Source organism: Zootoca vivipara, chromosome 12, assembly GCF_963506605.1.
Source record: "Zootoca vivipara chromosome 12, rZooViv1.1, whole genome shotgun sequence".
Taxonomy (NCBI): Eukaryota; Metazoa; Chordata; class Lepidosauria; order Squamata; family Lacertidae; genus Zootoca; species Zootoca vivipara.
In genome coordinates, this window is record NC_083287.1 from 23,933,938 (window position 1) to 23,956,782 (window position 22,845).

The following is a 22,845-nucleotide window of genomic DNA, read 5'->3' on the forward strand; positions in this document are numbered from 1 at the left end:
TTAAAATACATGTAGAGTAGGCACTTTGATTCCTAACAGTTCTAATTTGCAATAGGTTAATAGTGGATTCAGGGAACCATCCTCTCTATTTGAGGTCAAACAGGAGTGTTAGGATTGCGTTTGACATCTTTGGGTGTTTTTCCCTCCCTCGCATATGAGAAGCCCCTTCCCATTCCATGCTGGCCAGACTGACAACTATTTTTAGGGTGCTTCCTAATGGGTGTTTATTGTAGAATGGGCGCGCATCAAACGTGCCCATCTTTTACAGCGCATATTGTTACCATCAAATGCCAGCCTGTATCCCGCCCCCCTAATTTAATTTGATAACATCGCAGGAAGTAGCCTTGGTTAACCCCAATACTGTAAATCGGAGCAAATCCACCCTTTCTCTACCTCGGAGCAAATCCACCCTTTCTCTACCTCTAGGCCCGCCCTTTGTCCTCCACGCGCTCTTCCAGCAGCATACTGGGCGGGGGGAGGGCGTGGCCCCCGCCGGACTGGGCGTGGCGGCCTGGAGTGATAGGCAGGCGCGAACAATGAGTTGCAGTCCAGCTGCACCGAAGAGGGTCGCGCAGACGTCGGGTTCGCGAGCAGCGGCGCGCGGCCGAACGCGGAGCAGCCGTGAGTAAGGGCCCTCCTCCGCGCGAGAAGTCTCCACAGCTCCCCCCCCCCTTCGCCTCTTCTGTCGCTCGCGGAGTTCTGCCTTGCTTTCTCTCCTGTGCTCCCTTCGTGTAACGCCCCACAGCCCTCCCTTTCGAAAGCCTTGCCTTAAAAAAAGGACAACACATTCTGGACGTGGTTCCGTCTCGCTCGCGCCTGCTTTTCCTCAGGGCTCGCGCTGTAAGAACGCAAAAGAGCCCCACTGTTGGAAGGGCGAGGCTGAGACTGCAGCCCTTGGACCTTGTCTCCTCAGATGGACGCCTTCCTCCCAGGTCAATGGCCTTCACGCTGCAACCTCCAGTTCTCCCCACAAGTGGCCAGGCAGGTGTCCCCACTTTGGGGAAGTCCACAAGCAGGTGTCAAGCCAACAGTACCTCCTCTCACGGAGGAGACGGCCATAGATGGCTACTGGCCACAATGGCTAGACTCTGTCTCCACGGCCAGAGGCAGCCGTGCTTCTGAAAACCAGTGGCTGGAAACCACAGGAGGGGCGAGGGCTCTCGTTTGTGCTCAAATCCTGCTTGCACTTTTCCAACAAGCATCTGGTTGGCCACCGTGGGGACAGGATGCTGGACTGATCCAGCAGGCTCTTCTCATGTTCCCTCCTTGTTTGCTGCCGATGGAGAGGTACACTGCCCCTGAACCTGGAGGTTCTGTTGAGTAATATTGGCTAATACATTGTTTATTTTCTCGCCTATCTTCTGCCATGGAGCCAACCAGAGTGGCTGTGGCAACCCAGTAGCAATGGTCAGGGTACAGATGATAAAATCATCAGCATTATTATCACCTGAGGTAATGTTTATGTGGTTCCCAGGTGGTCACAGCAGGGCCAAAACTAGACTTTATTTCACCTGGGTTCAGCTTGGCACACACCCCCACAACATGCATTTGTGTACACACACTGAGGCTGGAAGCCTCAATGGCGCCCCTTTGGAGACTTCATCCGGGGCAAAAAACCCAGCTAGCCCCCCCCCCCCCACCATAGCTACAGCACTGTACACAGACTGGTTTAGCTTCACCGAACTGGTGGCCATTGATAAACTTGCTTTTGGGCTTTCCATTTCCTTTTAAAGTCAGCAGCTATTGCCACATCATACCATGGTCAATTTCCAATATTAGTTATGAATACTCCAAAGAGCTACTTCCCTTTGTCCTTCCTGGATCTTCTGTGATGTAATTTCATTCTGTCTGCTACTCACCCCACAACACTCTAGTATTGAAAGAGGAAGAGGAGGATCCTCTTTATCCACATTCTCTTCTTGACTATACATAATTCTATAATGTCACAGCACCCCTAAAATAATCTTAAAGTGTTTTAGCTAGTTTAAAAACTTATTTTTTTGTGCCCTATGGACACTATATACTATATTCCATATTAAGTTGCTTCACCTTTTTCTCTCATGCACACTCTTAAAATAGAAGTGCTGTAAAAAAACAAACCTTCACACACACATGCACCATTCCCTATTCTACCCACAGATTGTATACCAGTGATATGTTTTCTTGGGTCTTACTTATTGATTTTTCAGGCATGTTTTGTAACCACACAACAGTGTTGGCCTCTTCCCCACACATAACTGTATAGCTGTGTATAGCAGTGATGTAAACAATTTACAGTTAAATTCTGCCTTTCTTCAAGAACCTCAAGGCAGTCTACACAGTTTTGTTTATTTAAATACTTATCTGTTACCTTTCTTGGCCAAGTTAATTTCCCTCTTCACATTTGACTCACTTCGCAATTTTTCTTCACAATGGCACAGTGAGGTCTGAGAGATAGTGACGACCCCAAAGTTACCGGGTGAGTTTCATGACTGAAGTTGTGGGTGCAGTTTTCATTAATTGCCCAACAATACACTCTGCTTTGATTTTTTTTTTGTCTTCTGCCATCTCATGCTTTCCTATTTAAACTCAATGCATTTCCACTTAAGCTTTCCTTGTACATGCAACTGCATTAACGTATTTGTATGTTTCAAACACTTGTTGCCACATTTTTAAGTTTAGCAGGCTGGTTGGCATTACTGGGACTTGTTTAAGTGTTTTGCTACCCTCTCCTCACCAGTGCCACAAGATCCTACCTATGATTTTTCAAAAGTAAGCTCCACTTAGTCCAATGGGGCTTATTGGATAAGGTGGTGGACTCTCCTTCATTTGAGGTTTTTCAAAAGTGTTTGGGTGACCATCTATCAAAGATTCTTTAGCTGTGATTCCCACATTGCAGGGGGTTGAACTAGATGGGGCCCTTTCAACTTTAGTGTTCTACCATTCAGAATCAGAGAAGTCTTCATCTGTTACAGCCTTCTCTCATTTGAATCATTTGAAATGTCTGTAAAATTTGGAACCAATTCATACATTTATTTTTGAGGTACAGTGGAGTTCATGTGATGTCTTGACCACTTCATTTTCATTTCTGAAAATAAGGAGCAGTTTGTGTGAAAAATAAACTGTTGCTAAGAGCACGAGTGTATTACGTCAATTAAAAAACAGTTATTTCATTCAGGACTACAGTACTGCAGCTTTTCAGCTTCAGGGAATTTTGCACAAATGGCTCCCTGTGTGAAAATAAAAAGTATGAGGCCAACACACAAGGGTGTTGCAACTTCAAAATAGTTATGTTTGACTTGGAAGAACACATCCAGAGCCCTCCACTGCATTTTAAAATAAGGGAAATGCAAGGCATCCTGGGAACTGTAGTTTGTTATGGATGCTGGGAAGGGAGTAACTACAATTCCCAGGATTTGGGGGAAAGCAATGCACAATGTGCATTGAATACACTTTTAATGTATGGTGTGGATCTGCCCACCCCTGATCTAGACATTCCTTTTTCGTCACTTGTAACCCTGTTTTAAGGAGCCATTTGGCGCCTGGCTTATATATCAGCGTTTGTAACACTGCTCCCTCATTAACATACTCAACTAACCATTGTGAGCTACAGATGAGGGCCTCATGCTGATATCATTTATGTGTTTGCCATCCTGAGCAAGAGCATATAAATTGAATGCTAGAGGTTGTAGTAGTAGTAGTAGTAGTAGTAGTAGTAGTAAAAAAATTCCAGCCTTCCTTTAGCAAGTTGTGTGTTAGAATGATATCTGGAAAAACCCAAATGATTGTTGAGGGTGGGTCAGACTTTCACTATAATTCCCACACAGAAATATTCTAGTGCAGCAGCTTGAATTTTCATTCCTGCACACAAGGGTTACTCCACAAAACAGATGGTTGGCACTGCTAGCTTTGGCAGCTCTGATCAGACATTTGGGCGAGGGTGTATTTGGAATTGGTCTTCTGCCCAAAACAGATGATTAGAGCAGGGAGTGCTAACCAGAGCAAAACGCATTCTCCATTCCACAAGAGGTCTGTTTGCACAGACTTTAACTGAGATGCCGAATGCCCTGCCCCACTTTGGACAGTCTAATGAAGGCCCTGTTCTAGAAAAACTATCCACCTGCTGGTCTGAATGTGTTCTGAATGAAGGTGATGGTGTTTACTCATATATATTTTTAAACGATTTTTAAAATGTTTTTAAAATGATTACATTTCAAAACATGGCTTTAGGCAGTAGATCTTACATGCTACAGTTCAGACAAGAACATTTGCTTCACACTTCATTGAAATTCAGAGAAGTTAGGTGTTTTGATTTATGACAGTTAAATAACTATTATGCTATTAATGTTTGGCAAACAGCATGCTTTTTAATAAATCTCACCTCTTGTCAGAACCCTACTTCAAACAGGAACCTTTCCTCCCCCCTCATCTATTTGTTGTCAGTGTGCTGCAGCTATTCAGTTCATTTCACAAAAGTTATTTCCCTACCAAAATAGAGATAAAAATTAATAGCTTGCCCATTGCTACATGCATGGATTTTGGGGTGGGGGAATCTGTCATTTCCAGTTTTAGAAAGCACTGGTTGTAAATAGCTAGTTGTTCTGAGGATTACAAAACTTTTCTAAAAAGAAGAAACCCTTAAAAAGGAAGGAGCAGGAAATACTTTGACTAATAATAATAATAATAATAATAATAATAATAATAATAATAAAGTACTTTGATGTAACCTCAAAGGAATATATAGAAAAATCATGGCCAGAGTTTAAGAGAAAGGCTTTCATTTTATGTTCCTATTTAGGAATTCTAGCTGATCAGTGCTGGAACAAAAAAAATTGCCTCAACTCTGACTGTGGAAGTGTCTATATCTCAGTGACAGCACATGTTTGCATGCAAAATATCTCAAGTTCTGTTCTCAGTATCTTCAGGTGGTGTTGGGAAGGACTCCAGTCTGGATCCATGGAGAACCATTGCCAGTCAGCAATATATAATATTGAGCCAGGTGAACTGATGGTCTGATTTGTTGTAAGACAGCTTCCTACGTACAACAAAACTATGTAGGGCTTTGTGAGTGATCATCTGTATCTCTTCACTCCCCCCTGCTCCCCTTTAATTCGAGACACTTTGCTGGAAGATGGATCAGAGCTTGTTTTTACTCTCAGGGTTCAGCCCAAGAATATGTGGATTGCTAGGTGATTCCTGAACTAACTAACTGAGTAATCGTTGGAAGATCCCTTAAGTAGACTGTATACAAAAACAGTTTTTGGCTTATCTTCTGAAGGCAGTTGCAGCTTTTGTGTCAGATTCGTACAGCGAATTAATTGGACTTCACAGTTTAGTCAATTCAAAAATCTTTTTATTCAAAAATGTATTCTCAACGAACTGGGCAGTTGACACCTTTTCTTTATTTTATGTTTTAAAAGATGCTTACAAACACTTGAGTCTTTTTTTCTTCCTTTCTCATAAGATGGAGTGGCTTTTCTAAGACGCTGCCTGCTTGGTATTATCTAAAAAAGTCCCCCCCCCTCTCTCTTCAGAACCAGGATTTCATGCGTGAACTCATGTCATTGATTAGTCAGTTAGAATTCATGTGATTAATTGGATAATTTTTATCTTTTATCAGCTCTTCTTATTAGAGTTTACTGCATGCCTTCCCCAATGACTCAGTGCAAGAAAAACGAAAGATCAAGATCACTTTGCAGAGCACAGGCAATAAGCTGATTCTGATCTCAGGGTCAAATCAGATGTGATGGCAGTAGCCTCAGAAGCCTATTGGGTTTGTCTTAGTAGATCTTTCCAAGAGACATTGGTCCCTGAAGAGCCTGTGCTGAACTGAATCTGGCAGAATCATCTTCATAGCTTTCCAGGATAGGTGAAGAACAAAATTAATACTGGCAAAGAAAGACGAAGACTCCTGGGAGTTGTAGTATAGTATAACAGACCGGCATTGCTGTTATAGTTCAGAGAAGACTCAAGAATCAAATGGGTCCGTGATGTGATTCTGCTACTGCTGCTCTAATAGATAGATAGATGTCTTTATTCGGCTATGAGCCCACAACATAGATAAAATAAAATACATTCAATTACAAAAGCAAACGCATTATAATCTTCGACACAGCAGTTAAAAAGACTAAAAGAACTAATACACCCAAACTTCTCAATTTTACATCTGCTCTAATACTTAAAAACATGCCTGCTGCCTATAGATAGACCGTCAGTGAAATAACAAATTTGGACAATACAACTTCAGACTGAAGCATGGAGCTATGGAGCTTACATGCAAACCAATGACTTTTAGTCATCTACTGTTTGCCTGGGGGCAATTTCTAGTAGCCAGTAGAAGACAGCAACATATTGATGGCAAAGCTGTAATCCAGGGGTCAGCAACCTTTTTCAGCCGTGGACTGTCCCTCAGACCATGTGGTGGGCCAGACTATATTTCTTTTCGGGGGGTGGTGGTGGTGGTGGTGAATGAATTCCTATGCCCCACAAATAACCCAGAGATGCATTTTAAATAAAGGCACACATTCTACTCATGTAAAAACACCAGGCGGGCCCCATAAATAACCCAGAAATGCATTTTAAATAAAAGGACTCATTCTACTCATGTAAACACATGCTGATTCCTGGACCGTCCGCAGGCCGGATTTAGGAGGTGATTGGGCTGCATCCGGCCCACGGGCCTGAGGCTGCCTACCCCTGCTGTAATCTGTACAGGTAAACTCTACCTTTGTTGTAATCTCCTTATCCTTTTGATAAGTATCTACAGGGGAGCTCTCAAGCACTTTATATCAGATTCAGGTAGCTGTGTTGGTCTGACGCAGTTGAAATATATAAAAAAATAAAACAAATTGTCCAGTAGCACCTTAGAGACCAACTAAGTTTGTTCTTGGTAAAAGCTTTCGTGTGCATGCACACTTCTTCAGATACCAGAGCCATACGAGAGTTATATCAGAGTCAACCTTGATATCTTTCTAGTATAAGAAAGAACAATGAATTATGGATGACATTTCTACTTCACTTCTGGCACTCTGAAGAACTCTTTTTAGCTGGAAACTATCTCTTAATATTTTTGCTTAGAATTGAATCTGGACCACTAGTCTGTCAAGGCGGTCTGTCACTTGCATCTGACACTTTGAGCTACAAAGACACATGTCGTCTCGTCAGCAAAGTGAGTTGTTTGCCACACTAGTTAAAACTAATTAGTTCCAGTTTTAAGGATTATATGTTGCCTGTTCTAATACATCCTGCCTTGTGGCTTGCTTGGTTCAGTATTTAGTCACATGTTCCAGTCAAACTGTGGTTGTATAAAAATGGTAGATTCATCAATTAAACTCAAAGTTGTGCACATAAATTATAATTGGCAGTTAGATTAATATAAGTTGTTTACATATTGGGTAAAACAAATTTCAAACTACTTTATAGAACTGTATTCGTAAATGCTTTGCAGTTGTTGGTGGTTTGGGGCTCTGTTCTTTCTACTGAATGTTCCAAAATCTTTCCCACATAGAATCATAGAATTGTAGAGTTGGAAGGGACCACAAGAGTCATCTAGTCCAACCCCCTGCAATGCTAGAATCTTTTACCAAACATGGGGCTCAAACCCACGACCCTGAGATGAGGAGTCACAGCTTGCTTGATATACACTCTGTCCATGGTGCAACCATTCTTCTTGCTGCATTTAAGGACTGAAACTTGCATGGAAGTTTGTACTTGGTAGTGGCACCCAAGCATACACACCCTATCAGATATAAAGTGTGCTTATGTATGAAATGGACACTTTCTCTTTAAAATAGGTTTAAGCAGAGGCTCCTTTCCCAGTCATCAAGAACATGTATTTTGGAATGAAAAGTAAGGATTTACATGTGCACATTTTGTTGTTTGTTTATTGTGGCCATTTATAGTCTGCTGTTTATTCAAAGGTCCCAGTGTGGAACATACATAAATATTTTAAACCAGAAATTAACAATATAAAGCCTTACAAAATACAATGTCAGTACAATTCGCAATATTTATTTATTTATTGGTTAAATTTGTATCCCACCCTTGCTCCCAGCAGAGCCCAAGGCAACCTCTGTAGTATAAACTTTGATCCTGGCAATGGAGGTAGAAAACATCACCTAGGGAAGCTACTTTTTTCCTTTCTCATATATTGCAGTATACCTGCACTGTTGCAATTTAAATTTCCCCAGGAAATCATCTATCCATGCCTGCAACCATCTCAATTCATGTCTTGATTTTTCCCTTTCAGGTATTTAAGGAAGTGAAAACAAAACCAGGATGTTTGCAAAAGCAACGAAGAATTTTGTGAGAGAAATTGACTGTGGAGGAGACTTGATCCCCGTATCTCGGCTCAATAACTTGGACAAATTACAGTTCCTGAACTTAGTGACAAAGAAGAAGAAAACCTGGTGCTGGCAGAAACCCAAGTATCATCTCTTATCAGTCACATTGAATGATGTGCTTGCTAAAGATGAACCCATAAAACCAGGTAAAATTAGTTACACGTTGCCACAGGAGATAAGAAAGTATAAAGTCCAAGCCGTTAATAAAAAAAAGTATTTCAAATCAGCCTGCAGAAGATTTGCCCACTTTAATTTTTGAAAGCTTTTAAATATTCAGTTTCGTAAAGGCAGATGTTGCCATGTTAATGCATTTTAACATGTCCTTTTAAAGTGTATGTAAGATACTAATAATTTTTCCAATGCAAACACAAATGGAATTTTATTGCGCTGATGTTCTTCAGTGGCTATCAGGTTTTTCTGTATTTCAGATACAAATCCTCAAGTTGGTAATTTTCAGAGGAGTAAGTCTGTTTCAGAAGAAAAACCCACAGCATTTATATATGTATTTGCTTATTGATAAAAAATATGTATATACCACTAACTTTATAGAAAACATGTGCAGTGGTGCCTTGACTTACGAATTTAATCCGTTGCAAAGGCACCTTCGTAGGTCAAAAAATTCATATGTCGAAAAGTGCCATTGGAAACACAATTTCCCATAGGAATGCATTGGAAACGGATAAATTCGTAAGTCAAAGCAACCCCATCTAAAAATTCGTAAGTCGAAAAAACCCTATCTAAAACCACCGTGGTTTCCGTTTGGATGTCAAGTAATTTGTAAGTGCGCGGCCATTTGCCCCATTTGTAAGTAGAAAAATTCGGTTGTCGAGTCGTTCGTAAGTTGAAGTACCACTGTACAACAAGTGCAACAAGTACCATTGTACAACAAGAAACACAAGAAAAATTGGAAAGCAAAAAAATTACAAGGAAATGGCCAATCAAATAATATTCATCCAACTGAAAAATCCTCTTGACACACACACAAATAATACTAATAATAATACTGATGGCACTTCGCTCCCAATGTTTCCATATATTAAATAACATTGGGGATAGCAGAGTCTTGTGACGCCTCACATACATATAAGATTTATTGTGGTGCAAGTTTCTACATCATCAGGTGTAGTCAGGATGAAGCAACTTTAGCAGAACATAGAATTGTAGAATTATAGCATTCTGTGATTTCTGCTTGTCTTTCCAATCTAATGTTTTGATGGGTAAGCTATTTCTATGTTTTTGCTTGTTTTCCAAGTGGTTGTGGAGTCTGATTTTGTGAAGTACGAGGGGAAGTTTGAAGACTATGTCAAAGGAAACATTGAAACTTCATTTGGGACGATTAATCTAGGAGCTGGAGGAAGAGGTGTTGTGGAAAGCCAGTTGTCATTTGGAAATCTGAAAAAGCAAGAAGCTGACTTGCAGAAGCTTATGAAGGATGTTGAGGGAAAGTAGGTATTCAGCTTCAAAGCTGGTATCCTTGTGAAGTTTTTTTTAAATGCACTTAATATTAAGGCAACGTAGTTGAAGGTGCAATATTTCCACAGTACTTTCCAAAATTGTGATTTTAATAATAATAATAATAATAATAATAATAAGTATGTATTTGTTATGAAACAATCTGCATACTTAAAATTGGGATTAACTGACTTTGCAATATGTTTTGCCATTTTGCTTTGATGAAAGCTCTCAAGGTAAGATATCTAATGAGAAAGTTTCAAGCTACCATATTTTTCAGGCGCCCCCATGTATGAGACGACCCCTAATTTTTTTAAACCCATAATTAAGAAATTAAGTTGTTTAGCTTTTGGGGGAGTGGGGGTGGGGGAGGTCACTTCCGCCAATCGCTCACCCGCCTGCCCGCCACTGCCGATCGCTTGCCACAGCCACTGCCGATTGCACACCTCGCTGCAGCCCCCAATTGTCTGCCCACTCGCTGCCACCAACAGCCCACACACCCACTTGCCGTAGCCGCCAATTGCCTGCCCACCTCGCCACAGCCGCCAATCACCTGCCCAATCGCTGCTGCCAATCTCCTGCTTGCTGCTGCCATTAATTGCACGTCCCCCTTTGCATTCACTTTCCTTGTATAAAACGACACCCAATTTTTAATTAGGTAGCATGATCGTTGGTGCCTTTACTGCTCTTTCCATAATTGCAGTGAGCTAAGTAACCATCAAACTAGGTGTGGCTTTTAAATGGTTTTTAATTGAGGAAGATACAGAACAAGGTACTGCCACAACCTGGAAAGCTGTTGAGCCAAACTGAAGCTTAATAGTACGGATTGTGCTTTGTAAGCATGCCTGAAATTAATCCACTGGAAAGCTGTATTTTGAATTGGATTAATAGATGAACTAACATGGGGCTCTGCTTGGTGGAATGTGACAGAGGATTAGATTAGTGTGTGCTGGTCTAGTTAGCTCCCTTCCAAGGGGATAAAACCTGGCTTTATACAACTGCAGACGGTGTTTTGGGTAGAGGGAATGAGGTGGTGGTTTATTGCTCCAGCATGCTGAGGAAAAACAAGAAACAAGATTCAGAGTTCAAACCCCTTTGCAATTTCATAACTATATGCTATGGGGATTTTTTTCACCAAAACAATAATTCTCTCTCCCCCCCCCAACCTCCTTTGTGTATACTTGTGACTCCTGATCAACACCTGTAGAAACCTACTGCTTCCTATGGAATTGAATAGCCGAATAATGAATTATCCTTGGTGTTGATTAATCATATTATTTACTGATATATGTCAGTTAGGTGAAGTCAAGAGGGGATAGGTAGAGTGCATATTATAGATTATAAATAGTATTTATACAACCTTTAAGAAGAGACACAACAGCAGCGTGTTTGGAACGTATGCAGAGAATGCATATTTGGAATCGCACAGATTCGCACAGGGCAGTAGGCAGCAATAACAACAAAAAGGGGGTTAGTGAAAGGACCGAGTACTAGGTCCTGCCTCTCACCTGTGTACACAACCCTTCTGCTTCAAATACAACCTCCTTAAGTGGCTTTTCCTTGGATGAGCATCTGGGATTTGTTACAAATGTTTGCATGTAACATCTAGTTCAGGTATTGAGTCTGCTTGAAACAGAGGAAGGAGCAAGAACTTTTGCACTTAACTGTGCAAAAGAATGAATATATCCTTAATTGTTTGCTATCCTCTTAGATTTACCTGTTAATTGATATTAGGATGCATTTTCTAGGCACCGTAATAGCTAGCTTGTAAAAGCTTGCTGTAATTGATGTTATTAGCTTAACAGTGTGCCATTAACAAGTTTCTTTGACTATAATGAATCCTGCTCTCTGGAGATTATTAAGGAAGTCTACAATCTTCTTTGGGGAATTTTTTTTTTCATTCTCTTGGCACATTGGAACATGCTTACCTATTAATACCATTAGATTTTTTAAAGAATTGCCTGCTCCCATACAAACCAGCCTTGTTGAGACTTTCATCGGAGGTTCCTGCTTGCTCATGGGATGTGGCTGGCTGCCAGGCATAGGGTGATGCCCAGCTATGGAATTGCATCCTCAGATTGATTTACCAGACACTGACAAACTAGCAAGGAGCATCCGCTTGCAGAACTAGGGTTGCATCTCTCTTGTTTGTGCCTCTCTTGTTTGCAATTTGCCACCAAAGAATGAACACTTTATCAGCCTCTTACAGATCAGTGCTCTGCATGTAGTTCACGGGTTGTCAACCTGGTCCCTACCACCCACTAGTGGGCATTTCAGGATTCTAGGTAGGCGGTAAGGGGTTCTACAACACCAGCTGAATCCTCCTTCCATCAAGCACTGGTTGGCGGCAAGAAAATTTTTACCATCAAAAAAGATGCATTAGTGGGCGGTAGGTATAAAAAGATTGACTATCCCTGGTGTAGTTAATAAAGATACTTTTTTTTCTTGGTAGCAATTTTTGTCTGTTTCATACTCCTCCTTCAGGGCTGTTAATCTGCACAATACATTGCTGCAACAAATGCTTGAAAGAAAGCATGAAGTTCTTTGTATCCTGACAGAAAGAATAGTAACAACCCAGAAATGTTTAATATCTGAACATATTCAGACAGAAGAAAAAATGGCTAGTATGGTGGGGATAAAGACAAAAGTTATCAAGGTAAGAACTGGAAAAAAAAATCAGTGCAGTTCATTATAGATACGTACTGTCGAATTGCACCTCACACACAGTTAACTTGAGTGATTTCTGCTTCACATGCTTGGCAGTTGGCCAGCTGAAATCGCACAGATTAAATACATGCAAGGCAGAGAGCTGAAAAACTCTCAGAATAGCTTGCCAGGCTTTGGGAAGCTCTTGTGTGGACTCTGGGAGGCTGTCACGAGATCTCGGACAGCCCTGCAAGATCTGGCGAAAACCTCCCCAGAGCCCAGTAAGCAAGGCGGAAAGCACCTTGTGTGGGGCAAGATCTGCTTGGCGCACCAACTTCAAAAAGGTAGGGATGCTCGCACGGAATACGTTCCAGGGTTATTTTGACTGTACACGATTTTGGCTTTCTGCACAATCCCTGGAACATAACCCCTGCGTAAGCTGCAGTATGACTGTGTTTTTCTAAAGTAAACTGAAATGGTCACTTTAGCGTTTTAAGATTATCTGTGTTGTTATAGGTCCCTCTAGCTTTCTTGATTGTGAACACTCCTCTGCACAAGAATGCAGCAATTCCACATGCCGAGGTACAGCTCTGTGGGACATTCTCCTATGGAAGCTCAGTTGCAAGGAAAGCTTTGCAATAATAGGTAAAGGTAAAGGGACCCCTGACCATTAGGTCCAGTCGCAGACGACTCTGGAGTTGCGGCGCTCATATTGGCCGAGGGAGCTGGTGTACAGCTTCCAGGTGATGTGGCCAGCAGGACTAAGCCGCTTCTGGCGAACCAGAGCAGTGCACGGAAACACCGTTTACCTTCCCGCTGGAGCAGTACCTATTTATCTACTTGCACTTTGACGTGCTTTCGAACTGCAGGAGCAGGGACCGAACAATGGGAGTTCACATTGTCCCCTAATTCTAATCAGTAGTGGGGAAACCTTTGGCCCTCTGGATTCTTTTGGACTACTACCCCCCACTGTAACCTTGGGTCCTGATGGCTGGGGCTGGGGGAGCTGTAGTCCAACAACATCCAAGGAAGCCACAGGTTCCACATCCCTGGTCTGCTTACTAAAAATTATGTGGCTTCATAGAACTAAAGCTCTGTATATGGTACATGTTTGTGTCCGCCCCAGCCCCACAACTTTCTGCTGGCAGGTGTTGAAGAATATTGTTGCCTGTGAAAAGAAAAATTTCCCTATGGCAGGATTACTCTAGAGCAGTGCTAGCTGGGGCTTTGGGCAACATACCTCCAACAGGCTCCGCTCTCTGCACCTATCTCCACGTTGCAACTGCCCATTTGCTTGCCCTCTCCTTCTGAGTGCAATCTGCATGACCACGCAGAGGGAGAGTGCAAAGCAAGTGGAGAGCATTGCTTTATTCTTGCCCTGCTTGGGGATGGGAGGCAGCCAAAGAAAGGAAGAGGAGTATCAGGGCCACGAAGCTCAGGAAGTCAGTAGCTGGTCTCTTACAAAGCTTTGTACCCAGGTGCCCAGTGATGCTTGCCTCTGCCTCTGAATCTGCTGCAGATTAAGATTTTGAGACAGCTCTGAGGGACATTTGTCAGGATGTTTTTTCCTAAACATGTACTTAAGACACTGCAAAAATGGCGCACCATCTTCCAATCCAGGTTGGAAGCTATATATCAGCATAGAGGTGCTTTGCCAAGCCTATGTCACAAACTCAGGCTAACAATATAAAACACTGTTGCTTTGGATTGAAGTCCCATTGAGTCCACTGCTCTGGACAGCAGTGTACAAGCTCACAAGCAGTGTTACAGAGATGATCCCACATGGGTGTGTCTCTGGTACCTGGTAAGCAGAAAGTTATATACTGCCTCTATTGCTGGACGATCAATATATAGCCATGGAGGATCATTCTTATGGTAGACCTGTGGACAATTCCGATAATGGTTTAAAAACCAATTTAAGCTGTTTGGGCATAGCCAACTAGCAGAGGTTGGTATATTAGGACAAACGGGGCACTGTCCTGCCAAACTCAGCTTGCCCTCTGCCATTCCTCATCTGCCTACCCTCTCACTTCTGCATCAGGCAGAGCTCTGCCTGTCCTTGACGCTGGTTTCACCTAAGGTTTCTCTAATGGGCACCAGCAACTACTTGTGGCCAACCTTGTGGAAACAAATTCTGTAATGTCTGCACCCTGTGAAAAAAGAACTCTTTTTTTTTTGTTTTCTGTTTCATCAACTTGTGTAACTGGCTTAGAAAAGATGGAGAGAGCCTTTCTTGTGGGTTTTTTTTTTTTGTAGTGCTACATAACTAAGTATGTTGTTTATCTTGACATTCGTTTTGTCTGCAAGTTATTACTGGCACTGAATTAAGCCAGTGTAAATTAAAGAGCGGATTAATATCTCCCTCAGGTATCAGTGAGTGAAAATGGGAATGTGATAAAGGATTCTAATGTGATCTTGGAGATCCCTGCTCCCACAGCTATTGCTTATGCTGTAATAGAACTTTATATAAAGCGTGACGGACAATTTGGTAAGTACCGTGTTTCCCCCTTTTTAAGACACCGTCTTATATTTATTTTTCCTTAAAAAAACACACTATGGCTTATTTTCAGGGGATGTCTTGTTTTTTTATGGTACAGCAATCTACATTTATTCGATTTTTTTTTTTAAAAAAACGCCCAGATCAGATGGCCCCAAAAAATAAAGACGTGCCGCTACTGCTGCGTCGTTTCCTTCTAAATGCACAACAGAGGAGGCTGCAGAGTCCCAGCCACTTGCAGCGCGATCCTATGGCTCCTAACTCAGAAGAAAGCCCCGTGGAGTTCAGCGGGGCTCTGACAGCCAGGGACCAGCTTTGGCTGCGATCCTGCTGCTGCTGCCGCCGCCGCCGCACACATTTCCCCTGGGGGTAAAGCGCGCCACTGAATGCGCAGGATGGCACTGTGCGCAAGCGAGGGGACGAAAGTTAACTGACCCAAACGGCAGATCCCCAAACCAAAGCGCACAGTCGGATCAAATGCCTGCGCCTCCTTTTGTGCATTGCTTCCTCCCTCCAGCTCCGCAAGAGGGTTAAAGGCAATAGGGCAGCCCAATCCTGTGCAGAGTGAACCTCCATCCGCCCGCGCTTCAGTGTGCGGGACCCGGGAGCGGGAGACGCTGCAGCGAGGAGAAGAGGCAGCGATGGCAAAGGGGGAGGAGGAGGAGGCGGGGGAGGAGGAGGAGGAGGCGGTGGAAGTGGCTTCGGCTTCACCTCCTTTCCTCCCTCGCAAGGCTTCTCAGGAGCCCCGGCGCTAGGCAGAACCTTGGGCCCGGGAGCCGCCGGCCGGCACTCACCAAAGGGAAAGGACCCAGCGTGCCTGCGACGTGCGCTCTGCACCAGGGCCACGATCCTCGCCCCCATCTCCTCCAGCCTCCCTACTCGCCCTTCCATGTTGGATGCCTTGCAGAAACTTCGCTTCTGTAGGTGCAGAGTTGCAGCCGGACGCTGAGTGCCGCTTCCCGGCTCCCCCCCCTGCGGTTTCCCTGCGGTCTGCCTCGATCCGAGGCCAATCAGGCTCCCACATTGCTTCGTTCGATCACCTTGAAAAAAATCAAAGTGGGGAAATGGCGTGGGCGGCCGCCGCTTTTGCTCTCTTTTCATCCAGTTCTTCCTCGTTTTCACTCAGGTTCTTCAGCTTTCCTTTAATTGCTGCTGCTGCCGCCGCCATTGCTATTGTGCTTTTTACAGCAGAGTGGATCCGGCGGCCTGCCGGGTCGGCGCCGATCAGCGCTGCGCTGAGCACCGGATCGAGGAAGTGGCCTGCAGGGTCGGCGCCCAGCAGCGCCACACGGAACACCACCTCCTCAATCCAGCACGGCGCTGCTGGACGCTGACCCTGCAGACCGGCTCCTCGATCCAGCACTCTGCGCGGCGCTGCTGGGCGCCGACCCTGCAGGTAGACCTATGGCTTATTTTCGGGGTATGTCTTAAATTTTACAAAGTTTAAAAATCCTGCCCTGGCTTATATTATGACTACGGCTTAAAAAGGGGGAAACACGGTAATATGTTCATCTTCTTCCCTTGAGCAGCATTACCAAGCTCTGTAGCTTGATGAGCGATGCCTTTTTGCTAGGATTAGGACATGATACAGTCTATCAAGTTGTTCACTGTCCGATAACTTTTGAATAGAGTTAGAGGAGGGAAACAATACAAGGATTTGGAAGTGTACACAGTTGCTTAAAGCCATTCTTGCCTTTGCTGAATTTGAAAATGCACTTTTACATTTAAGAGGGACTCTCCACATTGTGTTGTCTTTGGTGTATGACAAAAGAGTCTTTCTGTTATCGTAAATGAGCAAACGTATTAGTGACACAAGAGTCTTACTCCCCAACAGATCCATCTGTCAGAGTCGGTCTTGTTCTTTTGCTAACTCATTCAGCTGCTATAATCCATTGTTGCTCATACACCATCTGCTTTTACAGTAGAGTTTCTCCCAGCCTTCTTTTCAATCATTCACCTCCTTCTGAACCTCTATACCGGTAGTACTTCATAAGCACCCTGCAGGGTTTTGTGTATTTTTTGTTTCAGAAATTTATGGATGTTCAACACAAAAATGGAAGCAGAGAAAGAAAACTTCTTCCACTCTGTTCACTGCCTCTGCCTCCCAAACCTCCCACAGGACTCAAAGCATCAGGCAGGATACAGTTAGACTTCTTGAAAGGGAAATTCACAGCTTTGCAGTAGACATCATCCAGTGAGGGTTGCCTTATTTGACCTGCAAGGGATGATCTGACTAGTGCAGGGGAACCAATTTGTCAAATGGTTGGGACCACCCGCCTGTCAATCAACTGACATCATAATGGTTGGGGGTGGCCCAAGACATTTGGGTATCTGAGCCGGACCCCAGAATGGTGCTCTCCCTATCAGGGAAGATTTACATCAGGAGCAACAGGAGGAGAAGGAAGATCAACCCTGCCACCTTGCCCCCATGGGTGGGCTGGCTTTCATAATGGTGTCAGGTGGTTTGGCACTTTGAAGTTCCAAAGTCAGGACTTCAAAGCACTTTAGCTGCTGCTGCTGTGCTGATACAAGGAAGGAAAAAGCTATTTTAGCATCACTTTACTGCTTGTGAAGGTGCTTTGAAGCCCCAACTTGAGGACTTCACAGCACATTCAAACTGAGCAGGATTCGGGATGGGGGTTGCATTGAAACCACTGAAAGGGGAGAACTTCATTTTAGCAGAGGTTTCTATCCTACTTAACACTGGGTTCGCCCGAACCACGCTGGATTGACCTCCCTGGCCAACTCTACCTTGTGCAATGCTTTAGAAGCTCCCAACAACCAAGTGGTGGTTGGGCACTTCAGAAGCTGCCCAAGGGGGCTTTGTAGGTGTAGGATGGGCGAGTAAGTGTGGCTTGCCCCAGATGGCTTTGTGGGCAGGCAAAGTTTGGCCTGTGGGCAAGTGGTTCCCCACCCCTGAACTAGTGAGAAGGAATCAAAGGTTTCCTCATTATGCCCCTCTGGAGTTGGTGACCTGCAGTGCCTTAGACTTATAGGTGTCAATGTGGGAATTGATGTCTGAAGGACCTGATGCCTGAATTGACCCTTGCCTGCTGGGTATCTAGTATGCTGTGATTTCAGATAGAATTTCTTTTCTACCATTTATGACCCTCTTCCACTTGCTCATCCTCCTCAGCAATGCAAGAGTATCATATAGGCTTGCCTGGAACTCATTTGACATTGGCAAAAGCCAGTGAAAAGATCCATCTGAGGGGCAGGTTAAATGCAAAGCCTTCAAGCGCCTCATTTGTTTGCAGTGTTCATGGGTTTTATTTGGCTGATATAAGAGAACAGGGCAGATATTATTGTTGCTGTAATTGTGAAGATATCCTGGTTCATCTCCACATATCAATTTTTAACACTATGGACATAATTTGATAGAGTGCTTGTGTGTATGCACAGATCTTAAGATGACAACTAAGCACTAACATTAATGATAAAATATTAACATTTCCAGCCTCTATATCTTCTCCCTATTGGAATGGTTTGTTTGATCGAGATAATAAGTGCAGCACCCTTGGGTTTATTAACTTCTGTCCTCTTTGTTGCTGCCCTGCCCTTTTTGGTATTTGGTGATCTTATCTCTCAGGCGTCATATAAGATGGATGCCTCTACTATCTCAGTGTATGCATAGGGAAAGGTTTAAATGTTTTCTTATGTTTTTATGTGGGGCCTGCCGTAGAATGAGAGTCCACAACCCTACCTCATGGGGGACGCCCAGTGAACGAAGTGTGTCACCAAGCAAACCATATTTCCTCTAATACCCAGTTAGTCACTCCTCCCACAGGAGCTAGTGAAATAAGTATGTCAGCATGGGAATGCAGATGCTGCAAGGCAAGCTGTTTCCACTATTCAGGGAGAATGTGCTGCAGCAGAAGGGCGTTCCTGATCTCTCCTTGGTGCCCAGCAACTTGAGCAAAGAATAACTCCCCTCAAATTGGGCCCATAAAAGTTTTATTGACTTGTGTAGTAAAGTTTTATGGCAGCAAATTGCAAGGGATTATTGGATGTATGATGCTCAATCAGTTTTCCATAATCTATTTCTTCCCATTGAATTGCAAAAAGGACCAAGTCTTGAGTTGTGGATTAGCACCATCTGTACCCTTGGTATATCATCTTTATACTGTTGTGATGCTCTTGGAATACTTCTTCTGTTTGCTATATATTTAAATTTCACAGTAAGTTTGCCTCTCTGTAGCCCTGCCCTTTAGATGTCCTCCAAATGGCCAGAATGTGTATGAACACAGTCTCGGCTCATTTACGGTCCCCTTCTCAGATTCTTTCTCATTTTGCATCCACTGTGAGCCTCTGGTTGCAAATTGATATATTGAAGTGGGGTAGAAGTAAACCCTTGCCACATAATTTCAGGGTAGCTCGTATCTGCTCACAAGGGGGTGCTTTGCTTTATGCTTCTATGTTTTCCTTAATTTCCAGTGCTCTTTCTGGGAATGCGTCTGGTAGTATTGGTAGCACATGTGGCTCTTGAGTGCTTTATAGTTCTTAGCAAACCACAGCCCATATTTCTTCGTGGCTTTGCCAGCATGGAATGCACAGTGCCTTTTTGCCAGCTAGAATTAGGGAATTGTAATCATACAAATAGGCTTTAGGAAGAGTGGGAAGGGGAGTGCTCTAACAGCCACTGATATCACATAGGTGGGAAGCTTGCACAGTTGACCAGCTATGGTATGGTTTGCCCATATTGATATTTGCGGGGAGGTCCTTTGGCTGTATGCACACTCTACATTTAAAGCACATTTTGCCCCCCCCCCAAGAATATTGGGAACTGTGGTTTGTTAAAGGTCTTGGGAACTGTAGCTCTGTGAGAGGTAAAATGCAGTTCCCAGAATTCTTGGGTAGGCAATAAGTTTTAAATTTGCTTTTCGTATGGTGCAGATCTGGATCACGGGTCCAGATGCCACTTATTCCTCGCTGTTTCCTATCTGGCTTATGAAGATATCTCTTCCTCCTGCCTGATCCTGGAGTTCAGAAGGATAATGCAGGCTTCCAGACAGACTTACTCACTTGGGACATTATTAGATAAGATTGCCCTGGGAACAGAAGTTAATTCAATAGTGTCACCAATCTCTCTTCCTTCCAATGTTCACAGCCAGCTCTTATTAGCTTTAACAGAGGCACGAGGAGCACAATGGCAGAGTCTCATTACTCTTGGGAATAGCTTTAATTTGTATTGCTCTCTCTTCCCCCCTTTCTGTGTAGCTTGCCTTGATCTCAAAGGGTTTTTAATATGCAAGCAGCTCCACGAACAATTGCTTCCTTCATCTCATTCTCCAGCGCAGAGGTTCGCGTGGCTGCGGCCTTTTTATCTTTGTTGGAAATGCTTCTTTCCTGGTGCTCTGTTTGTATTTCCCTTTTATAGATGTCCTCAATCCTGCGAGAATTGATATGGATGTGGAACAGTTATATTTAAATTCCGAACATGGGCTGTGAAGTCGACAGCATTGCTCCTCCCATCTCACATTTATCCCCAAGTCTGCTGTTCTCTTCGTGCAGATTTCATTGCAGTTTTGCAAGAGTGCCGGGAAAAGTGAAATCTCTTTCTTTTTCTCATAGACCCGTTTCTCAAGGCATCCGTGTTGTTAACTCTGGCTCTGATGAGAATTTGTTTTCTATGCAATTGCCATGGAATCCGTTACCTAGATGAATGACGGACACACCTTCACTAGGAGTCTTTAAACAGAGCCAGTGGAAAGCTATCACCTGTCAAGGGATCTTCTCTAGCTCTTGAGTCTTTTCAGAGGAAGGAGTTGAACTAGAGCAGTGATGGCGAAACTTGGCCCTCCAGCTGTTTTGGGACTACAATTCCCATCATCCCTGACCACTGGTCCTGTTAGCTATGGATGATGGGAGTTGTAGTCCCAAAACAGCTGGAGGGCCAAGTTTCGCCATCACTGAACTAGATGAACATCACTCCCACTGAACATCACTCCCACTCTTTTAGAAATTAAAAGATCATGGCTTCCACACCCCCACACCCCCAAGAGAATCCTGGAAACCATAGTTTGTTGAGGTTGCTAGGGCAAACTTCAGGAATCTTTGGAAGAGGCAATGCACTTTAAATGTACGGTACAGCTGCATCCAGAAACAAAGCATATAATACTATTTTAGTCTTTCCTTCTGCAAAATCAGAGCACTGCTATATGTATTTTCTAAAGCTTATAAAGCACAGGGTGAGTTGGTGATACTCAAAAGTGCTCTCCCCCTCTTTCTTTTTCTCTCTCTTTTCTTTTTAAAAAAGACCACACCTTGCATGGAAAGGGGCGGGTTGTTTAGTTGCTGCCTCTTCAAGATTCCATATGAGTTCTCTAAAGAGTCAGGAAAAACCTCCTTGACTCGAAAGTCCTTTCCTGGTTGGGCTGTATGTGTGGCCTGGTGTCCACTAGGGGGAGTGGTGGAGCCAGATCCAAATCTAACCAGTTCGATCCTTTGTCAAAAGCAAATCTGCACATATTTCTGTGTGGGCCACACAGAGCAAACCTACTGTATTTTTCGCTCCATAAGATGCACCTGACCAAAAGACTCTCCTAATTTTTAGAGGCGGAAAGGGGGAAAGCCCTGGTTTTTGGGGGATCAGCTGAAAGTTGTGCAGCTTCTTTTGCAAAAGGGGAAAGCTCCATTTTTGAGGATCAGCTCAAAGTTGCTGAGCTTACCTTGCAAAGGGAAAAAATCCTGCAGCTTCTTTAGGAAATAATAATAATAATAATTTATTATTTATACCCCGCACATCTGGCTGGGCTTCCCCAGCCACTCTGGGCGGCTTCCAACAGAAATATTAAAATACACTAATTTCTTAAAGATTAAAAGCTTCCCTAAATAGGGAAGGAAAGGGAGCCATTTCTACAGTTTCCAGACAGATAATCTAATTAGCCAGTCACATGTAGCTGCAGCTTCCCTCTGCAGAACATTCAACAATGGAGGCCTGGGCAAGGGGTTGGGGCCTACAAGGGAGCTAGAGTCCCTTATCTCCCTCCCAGATCTCTTGCAATCAGCTGCTGAGCAGGTTCCTTTCAACTCGTCTCTCTCTCTTGTTAGCCTTTAGCTCTTCCTAAAGCTGCTTTTTGCCCCTAGGCAATCCGGCTCCAGGGACCATGCATTCACTCCATAAGATGCACAGACATTTCCTCTTACTTTTTAGGAGGAAAAAAGTGTGTCTTATGGAGCGAAAAATACGGTAACCCAAAGCTTTGTGTGTGGTCAAGCAGCTCATCCTATGGGAACGGTATTTAACGATAGCAAGCCACACAATATTTAGGTTTTTATTCCACTCTCTTTCTGTAGAGATGGGACAAAGAAGGGAGTATGAATCCTGAATAGCTAAGACGTAAGTTCCTTTGGGTGGTAGTGGAAAATCTTTAACCATAATGGTATTCAATCCTAGTTGTTGTTGTTTAGTCGTGTCCGACTCTCCATGACCCCATGGACCAGGGGCGTACCCAGGATCAAAACTAGGGGGGGCAAGGGGCGGGGCCAAGGCGCGGGAGGGGAGGGGCCACAAAGTGGGAATGTGGGCGGGGCTACAGAGCCCAGGTGAAATCAAAATAAACAGTAAAAACTACAGCAAACTGATCACATATTTTAGGAAGGGGTCCCCAGAGTTGTTGACCTTTGGGAACTGACACCACACTTGCGTATTATACCCCAGAGGACAGGATCACACTTCAAAATGACCTTAACAGATTAGACAACTGGGCCAAAGCAAACAAGATGAATTTTAAAAAGGAGAAAAGTAAAGTACTACACTTGGGCAAAAAAAAATGAAAGGCGCAAATACAGGATGGGGGACACCTGGCTTGAGAGTAGTACATGTGAAAAGGATCTAGGAGTCCTGGTGGACCACAAACTTGACATGAGTCAACAGTGTGATGCAGCAGCTAATAAAGCCAATGCAATTCTGGGCTGTATCAATAGGAG

General features: G+C 43.6%; 1 protein-coding gene across 7 annotated transcripts in view; it reads left to right on the top strand.

Moving 5' to 3' along the window:
• The first annotated feature begins 511 nt into the window (after positions 1 to 511).
• Positions 512 to 22,845, top strand: part of GSDME (gasdermin E) — a 33,576-nt gene continuing 11,242 nt past the window's right edge. For 2 of the 7 annotated variants that reach the window (XM_035129207.2, XM_035129215.2), the window contains exons 1-6: positions 520 to 621; positions 7,773 to 7,827; positions 8,228 to 8,467; positions 9,574 to 9,766; positions 12,258 to 12,429; positions 14,787 to 14,907. In XM_035129207.2, the coding sequence (XP_034985098.2) occupies positions 8,257 to 8,467; positions 9,574 to 9,766; positions 12,258 to 12,429; positions 14,787 to 14,907 (697 nt within the window). In that variant the 5' untranslated portion in view covers positions 520 to 621; positions 7,773 to 7,827; positions 8,228 to 8,256. Of the gene's footprint in view, positions 626 to 7,056; positions 7,148 to 7,772; positions 7,828 to 8,227; positions 8,468 to 9,573; positions 9,767 to 12,257; positions 12,430 to 14,786; positions 14,908 to 22,845 lie in introns of all 7 variants that reach the window. The other 5 variants (XM_060280713.1, XM_035129209.2, XM_035129214.2 and 2 more) reach the window with 5 other exon arrangements.